The sequence below is a fragment of the Heteronotia binoei genome, chromosome 12, assembly GCF_032191835.1.
Source record: "Heteronotia binoei isolate CCM8104 ecotype False Entrance Well chromosome 12, APGP_CSIRO_Hbin_v1, whole genome shotgun sequence".
Classification (NCBI taxonomy): domain Eukaryota; kingdom Metazoa; phylum Chordata; class Lepidosauria; order Squamata; family Gekkonidae; genus Heteronotia; species Heteronotia binoei.
In genome coordinates, this window is record NC_083234.1 from 26859774 (window position 1) to 26868141 (window position 8368).

The 8368-nt window shown below is 42.0% G+C and overlaps 1 protein-coding gene across 1 annotated transcript; it reads left to right on the forward strand.

Moving 5' to 3' along the window:
• Nucleotides 1-213: 213 nt before the first annotated feature.
• On the forward strand, nt 214-6939 carry LOC132579912 (prostate and testis expressed protein 3-like). Its single transcript, XM_060250452.1, has 4 exons — nt 214-368; nt 1950-2014; nt 3797-3916; nt 6806-6939. Exons 2-4 carry the CDS (start codon nt 1951-1953, stop codon nt 6937-6939), a joined length of 318 nt encoding a protein of 105 aa, XP_060106435.1. The 5' UTR covers nt 214-368; nt 1950.
• The last annotated feature ends 1429 nt before the right edge of the window (nt 6940-8368 follow it).

Below are 8368 nucleotides of genomic sequence, written 5' to 3' on the forward strand. Positions count from 1 at the left end.
CTAGCATCTTATTAACCTAAAGTGCAGACTGGCCATTGTTGATTTATATTACCAGATGTACTAAGGTATGCTAAGCAGTTCAACATTATCAGTGTGTTTGGTGCCAGTAGTTCTTTCCATTTGGTTAATATCAAAATGAGATGGCAGTGTTGTCAGAATGAGTTGTTACATACATTCCCACCTGCTTTGATTGCCCACACTGTGACCTTTTTCTGGTGGTCAGCTGATTTCACCACTGGCCTGTTCTCTATTTTAGAAAAGATGCAACATTTTGGTGCATGTTCTTCAAAGCTGCAGTACAGACTGCATCTACTGAGGTTGGACTAGCCAGTTGTAGGAGTCGAAGGGAAATACAGCTGTGTCTTAAGGTACTCCAGGAAGTAATTTTCAGTAAAGTAAAACAATGTAGTTTTTTTTTTTTAATCATTGCATGGGTTTTATATTCTGCAAGTGCTGGAAAGAGCATGTCATAGTCATGGTTATATATTGCTTACAGTAATGGTTAAGAAAATATGGCATAAGATGAAAAAAGTAAAGAGAGTATAACAGCTTATACTAACTGCTTCGCATTTCTTGTGCATTGTTACAGATAGTAGAGGCCAAAACTAGTTCTTCTGAACTTATAAAGTTGCTGAGTCCCACTGTCTCTGTAAGTATGGTTTTACTAGTTCTGTTCACAGTGCAGTCAGTCACTCAATGTGAAAAATATGCTCTTATGTCAACAGAAGGTAAATACCAGAATCTCTAGTTACATAAGGCTAGCTACTTAGCTGTCATGACTGCCCTCCTAATCCAACCCGTGTGGCTGTTTTTAAAAGTATGCAGCTGGAATAAAGCTGAGAGTACAGCATACCCTGGAAAAAGAGACGAGAGCAGTGCTTATTCTGCCTTATGCCTTCTGTCCAGAATGAGGATGCTGCTGGCCAGTCACACGTCATGTAGCGCACTCAGGGAGAAACTCTCATATTCTACTTTTCTGGTTTTTCATCAGCAGCTCTGTTGGGTCAGCCTGAAGTTAAGGGCTCCTGTGGTTTTTAAATAATAAAAAAATTATTTCCTCTACCCTGTCACATTTTTCATCCTCTCATGAATCAGTCTGGTATCATTTGCAATTTGATTCAGAGATGTTGTTGACCCAGAAAACTGCAAGGCTGACTCCTAATCCACAAGATGGAATTTGTAAAGCTGTGCATGACACCCAAGGTGTAGAGAGAAGAAAATATTTGGGGAATGGTTAACAGTGTTTGGATCAGCCAGCTGGTCATGGCGTTGTGGTTTAGGCTTTGTGGACTTCTTCCTATTTAAACACCAGACAGTTTTAATTGTTCTTAACCATTTTAATTGTTTAACTTGTTTTATTGTTTAACTGTTAAATTGTTCTTATTTTGCTGGTTGTGAGCCGCCCTGAGCCTGCTTCGGTGGGGAGGGCGGGATATAAATCCAATAAACCTAAACCTCCCGGTACCATACATACCCCTTTTCCGCACTAACCTTGCTCCACGCCAGGCTTCCGTTTCTCTCCAAAGTAAGCTAGCAATTTTGCACCAGTTGCTCTGCGCCGGCATTTTGTGTGGGGAAAACTCGTGATTTGCTGCACCGCAGCGTGAACCTGTTTTTTCAGGTTTACACTGCGGTGTGGCAAATTGTAGGTTTTCTCCGTGCAAAACAGCACAGAGCAACTGATGCGGGATTGCTAGCTTGCTCTGAAGAGAAACGGAAGCCTGGCGCGGAGCAAGGTTAGTGCGGAATCAGCCATAGTCTGATTCTTGCTATGTTCAGCTCAATATTGTCTTCTCCAGCTGGCTGTTCTACCTATCCCATGCAATATTTAATATCAGCAAAGCCAGTACTGAAGGTAGACCATCTTTGCTCATAATCTGTTGGTGGATGTTATGACAACTAGATGTGCTCTTTAAATTTATGCTGCTTTTTTTTGAACAAACTTTCAGAATGAAAATTCAGATGAATGATATTTTGGCACTTTGTTTCTTAATGATGCTCTCCATAGAAATAGGTAAGTTTTTAAAGCAGAGAAGAAAAGTAAAACTATTGCAACATTGGGGAGGATTTCAGAAAGAGAATCATGAACTAAAGGGCTGTGTTGGCATTAGTTTAAAGGCAGGATATGATAGTGCTTAATCTAGCGGTTAATGAAGGTACTAGGGGGTCAGGAATAGAACAGTTTCACAGGCCAATCTTGGGATAATCTATGAAAATACTACTTGTGGGGTTTTGTACTGCAGATGTCAATTTGTTTAGCAGCTTGCTGGACAAAATTCACAACTAGTTATTGCAGGTACAGGTGTTCAGGACTGCATGTGCTCTGATTTTTACACTCTAGTTTGGCACATAAGTTTCAATGAAAACTGTGTCAGACAGATTAAGTAAATGCTTAGGAACAAGGCACACAACCCATAAATCTGAGCATGTTGCCAGATAGTAGTCAGATTAGGTGCGATAGAGAACCATCTTCAAAACCAAATCTTTATCTATGTGGACTACTGACTTTGATCAGGGCTGCCAGGGGGAGGGAGTTTAACTTTTCCACCCTGCAGAGTTTCACAAACTAAAAGCACCCACCCTTTTCATGCTGCCCTTTAAAGGGGAAAAAAAAGTGAATGTGTGTATAGGGGGGGGTTGGATGGTTTCAATTAGTGAAACTATGGGAAGGAAAGAGTTTTGATGCCCCACACATGCTGTTACTTATCTTGAAATGACAAATGGAAATCTGTGCTCTGCAACTTACCTAGTTTGATCTCAGATGTGGTAGTATACAAGTAAGATATCTGATGAGTAAATCTCCTTTGCTCCCACAGTCATATGTTTCCTAATCTAGCAGTTGTCTATGGTTTATAGCAATGGTCCCCAACCTTTTTGGCACCAGGGACCAGTTTTGTGGAAGAAAATTTTTCCATGGACCGGGTGAAAGGGTGAACAATGGTTTCGGGATGATACAATTGTGCACTTTATTTCTTTTAGTTTGGCGTGGTTAACAATGTGGACTCTTATCTGGGAAAAACGGGTTTGATTTCCCACTCCTCCACTGGAATGGCCTTGTGTCAGCCATAGCTCTCACAGAGGTTGTCCTTGAAAGGGCAGCTTCTGGGAAGAGCTCAGCCCCATCTACCTCACAGGGTGTCTGTTGTGGGAGAGGAAGATAAAGGAGATTGTGAGCCGCTCTGAGACGCTGACATTCGGAGTGGAGGGCAGGATATAAATCCCATGTTGTCTTCTTCTTATTATTACTACATTGTAATATATAATGAAATAATTATACAACTCACAGCCCAGTTACTAACAGGCCACAGATTGGTACCGGTCCATGGCCCAGGGGTTGGGGACCCCTAGTTTATAAGAAAGTCTGCTCCTAGAGTATTATGAGCCATTTGGTGCTGGTGGGATTGGCACTCCATTATTGTGTCTTCTGTCGCTGGAAATCCACAAGGATGTGGATTGATACAATTGACACAAACATCTACTCAGCTAGTGAAGTCCTCCCATACTGTCTGTCTGATCTTCAGTAGAGAAAGATTTCCATAAGTTAAACCTATAAAGTGTATCTAAAGGTTGATTTCTCATGGCACTTAGGTTCAGAGCTTTTTGTTAAAGAGGATGGGATAGGAGTAGATTTGTGTTATGATGTCTTTCTTTAGAGTAGCAAAGCACCTTACCTCTCTGTTGCCTCTGTCCATTCTTGTGAGGAACTTGTGCACCAACATTAAATACTGCTGTGTGTGACCCTTGTCTGGGGTTAGGCTTCTCTCTGACATTCTCCGTTCACATTTGTCTTCCACAGCTGGAGGTGTCAAATGCCTTGGCTGTACTGATGTTGGTCCTGACAACAAGTGTAAAAGAAAGTCTTATGAGTGCACTATTGGTGCTTGGAGATTCTGCTTCATGCAAAAATTTTCTAAATGTGAGTCCATAAGGAAAACTTCATTTAGACAAATGACTCTTTGGTCAGATGACCAGATGTTTCTCTGTTGTTTTAGGCAGGGAATTGAGCTTACCTTACATCATTTAATAGTTGGAAGTAGAGTTGGCAAGGCCCTAATTCCTAGGATCATTGCTTGAGCATTTTCTTTACACCCAGTTGTACAATCTAATTTTGTAGCTGCAATGTATACAATAGCAGGGCACCTCCTCTGTAGTGTCTTATTTACATCTGTGTGCAGATGTCTTGTTTAAATTGGACAAGAGTAATTATTTGATGCTGATGCTGATTAAACCTGTGAACAATAATTGATATAGTTGATATTTTGGTGGACTGATTATGATCAACATAGGGGATAAAACAGACAACACTCTGTTGGTTCTGTTCGGTTCTGTTCAGTTCTGTTCTGTTCTTATTGGCAGGAAACAAAGTTTGATAAACTGACCAATGTGGTAGGAACACCATCTTTCAGTTACAACGTGCTGTTAAGATGGCCCACTATTTAGAATCATTATTGGAATCAGACACTGATCCATGCCACTCTAACCTCTGGATTGGCTATTGTGACAAACTGTATTTGGGGTTACCTTTGAAGATGTTTTGGTAGGTTTACTTGGTACAAATGTTCCCAGATCCAATTGAAAGTCAAGGTGTGACAGAAAGCAAGCAAATGCATGACTGGAGGCAGTGCTGTTTAGAAGACAGTGCGTTAGCTGACGTGAGTGACAGCTAATGGAACTCCCTCTGATTGGGGAACTGCAGCTAACTGTCGAGAAGAGGGTGACAGGGAGGGAAGAGTTGGAGAGTGGAAGCAGTTGGAGAGTAGCTGGAGAAGGGAGGGGTTGCTTGAGAGACTCTTTAGTATGAGAAGAGCCTAATAAATCAAAGTGTATTTCAGAGCCAGTGTGGAGTGACTTGGAATATTGAAGAGGCTCTGCAGGAGACTGTTCCCCAAAAGATTAAACAAACACACTTTGAGGGGGAAATGCTTCTCCAGTTTTAAGCTTACTGTCTGGTATGGAGAGACTAAGGATTTGGCAAATGGCTTAGAGGTGGCATTAAAAGGCCCTAAACATGCGAAAGGCCCAGGTTATTTATCTTACAGAGGAGATAATAATGATCTTGCTAGAGAAAGGGGTCTAGTGAGAACACTTTAGTCTTAAACAAAGGAACGGAACTGTGTAGCTTTTCAAGACTGTGATGATAAAGTAGGACATTTAAAAAGAAATCTTGAACAAGTAATCTCAAAGAATAAGCTTTTTACCGTATGTAATACCTTTAGTGAAAATCCCAAACTTGAAATCTAAAACTGTCTCTTGTGAAGTCAGCAAACTCAGATGCAGTTCTGCATTAAGATTTAAATTTCTGTCTACCTGTTCCACATATTAAAATACTACATAAATATTGATTCCCTTCCCTGCCGGTGTGTTCAAATAAACCAAAAACTGTTTAAATCTTTACCTGTACCTACTATGCCATTTGCTGAAGGGAAATATTTGGCAACTGAAGCAATGACAGGGTAATCTTTTTAAAGGGGTGATTAATAAAGTGGTCACCTTGTCATACTATAAACTTCAAAGCCTAGGGCCCTTGTACATACTGAACTGTATCTCTGCATTACCTGCCATTTATGTTCCTCAGACAGCCTTCTCATAGTGGTGCACTTATTGATATGAATGTCCAAATAGTAACAGCTAGGCCATGGAATTTTTCTGTGGTAGGTCCAGCTCTTTGGATTCTGGAATAAGCTACCAGAATGGATTCAGATGATGTCTTCACTGGCTGCATTTAGGAAAATGTGCAAGATGCTTCTATTTCAGACGGCATTTAATAATGGGTAAACTTTTTTGGGGCAGATTAGACTGTATTTTTTAATTGGTGTGTTTTTATTTTGCTAGTGGAATGCTTTGTTTTTGTATTGTTGCATTGTTAGCCATCTCAGAAAATAAAGCAGGATATATATATATATTTTAAACCAGGGGTGTCAAACATGCAGCCTGGGGGCCGAATCAGGCCCCCAGAGGGTTCCTATCAGGCCCCCGAGCACCTGGCTGTCATCTGCTTCCTTCTTCCTCTCTCTTGCTTTCTTCTGCATCACAGCTTACCTTGCCAGGCTTGCTCCAACGGCGCAGGAGATACAGAGCAAAATCTCTATTTTCTCCATTGGCTGAGGTTTCTCCCCTTCCTGGTTCCCTGGGAAAGGAAAGATCCAGAGCTTCCTTTTCTCAGTTCCCTGGATCGCATGGGAGGGATACAAAGAAAGCAGCTTTAAGACCAACAAGTGCTAATCTTTTAAGCATGTTTTAAGTTTTTTAAAAAAATCTTTACTTCTGTTGTTTGTGTCCTTATAAAGTTTATATCTCTTGTATTGTGCACCCAGCACTATTTATATAGTCACCAGAATTGATAATATTCATTTTTTCCCCAAGATTTTAGAAATGTACTTTGTTCTTATGTTTACCAATATGTATATTTTGGTATTTACTCTTTTAATAAAGTTTGATTGAATTAAAAAAAAACCCCACAAACAGGTACACACTTGGCCCGGCCAGACAAGGTCTCATTTATGTCAGATTCGGCGCTCATAACAAATGAGTTTGACACCCCTGTTTTAAATAAATGTAATTTTTTTCCTCAGGTCTGTGCCTGCGGGTTTGAAGGTAGAACTAGTATGATAGTTTGGGGGAGTCTTAATGCATTTGCTCTTGCGAATGTATTCATGGGAAAACTTAATGATTTCTGTATTTACTATGGGCAGAATACTCAAAACATGAACTATGACGAACAGAGAGCATGAATAGAAAGATGATAATGACTGATAGTCATCACAGGGCCTTCATACTGATCCCTTTTCCATTTCTTTATTCACAGCGAACAAAATTGTGTATATAAAGCGGGGTTGCACCTCATTCTGCAAAACTGAAACTCGGATCAGATCGAGATACCGACTTAAAACCTGGTGCTGCTATTTTGACTACTGTAACTCTCTGAATGTCTGGTACTGAATGTGTTAAGAGTAGCTTTGTTAAACCGTCCAGCGACATGATGATCACATCCTTCAGATAGTCTCCAATGTGAAATTGCAAAATTAGAATTCCTCCAAAATTTTGATTGTATTACTCAAAGTTTAAACAGAAGCACTTCTTTGTCACTTCAGGTATCAACTTCATGACTACATATGTCAGCTTAATTGCAGTTACAAATGTGCCTTGTTTTGGACAGAGATGTCACAGATTGTCTCCCTTTTATTTAATGGCTTTTCAGTCTCACAATTCACAATATTTTGCTCTGTATCTCTGTGCATCTGGATTAAGTTCATGAATCTGAAGAAATATCCTGCAACCCAGTGGTTCCCAACCTTTGCGGGACCTGCAGGGTGAGGGCACAGAATTTGGTCCCGCCCCCCGTGGCCATGCAAACTCGCCGCCCCCCCCCCCACCATGCAGCCTTGCTCCGCCCCCCCCATGCCCAGGAAGGAAGTGGAGAGGAGACAAGGGCGGTGGCGCTTCTTCAGCGGGTTGCCCACTGCTGCTACGAAGGTTTTTGCTGCCGATCAGTGGTGGTGGGGGGGGCAGGGGTTACTGACCTTTAAAGAGCTGGGGAAGGTGGCGCTTCGCCCCTTCCCTGGCCTTAAAACCGTAAAAATGGAGAGTGCTGGAGGCGCCGCGGGAGGGGCGGTGAGACTGCGGGAAGGGCAGGGCCAGGGGAGGAGGCCGCGACCTGGTTGCCAACAGGCCACGGACTGGTAGTGGTCTGTGGCCCGGGGGTTGGGGATCCCTGCTGCAACCCATCAAAGCTTTTAGCACATTAAAGCTGTTAGTCAAAGAAATAGCAAGATAAACAAATATTAACCTTGAATGTTACAGTTTTGGCAGTGGAGGATGAAACAGTGACTGTTTACATAATAATAAACATGGTTTTCAAGATTATATTTGGAAATGGGCTGGTGTATGTTATTCTGGCTGATTGTTTTGCAGTCATCATCATCATCCTCAGGGCTTTTTTTGTAGCAAGAACTCCTTTGCATATTTGGCCACACCCCTCTTATGTAGCCAATCCTCCTAGAGCTTACAGGGCTCTTCTTACAGGTCCTACTGTAAGCTTTTGGAGGATTGGCTACATCAGGGGTGTGTGGCCTAATATGCAAAGGAGTTCCTGCTAAAAAAAAACCCCTGATCATCATCAGCAGCAGCAATAACTAAAAGCCCAACCACAGTGGCAAATCTGAGAATTTTCATTGGTTGGATGTGGCCTATGCCAGATTGGCTCACACTGTCTCTGGTGTGCCATTGGCTGATCCTGCTCTCCCCTGCCTACTGCCGGCCCCACCAGGCAGGAACCCCACCAGAGGCCACTAACCTTTGACGGAGACAGTTCTCCGCTGACAGGTTCTCATGGGGGCTTCTTGATCACTGCTGCCTCTTCTCAGGGCCT

Bases quoted from the DNA above. Each gene is read 5' to 3' on its own strand.
- LOC132579912 (XM_060250452.1), top strand. From the start codon at position 1,951: ATGAAAATTCAGATGAATGATATTTTGGCACTTTGTTTCTTAATGATG. The intron at 2,015-3,796 runs GTAAGTTTTTAA...TGTCTTCCACAG, and splicing joins GATGCTCTCCATAGAAATAG to CTGGAGGTGTCAAATGCCTT. The intron at 3,917-6,805 runs GTGAGTCCATAA...CTTTATTCACAG, and splicing joins CATGCAAAAATTTTCTAAAT to CGAACAAAATTGTGTATATA.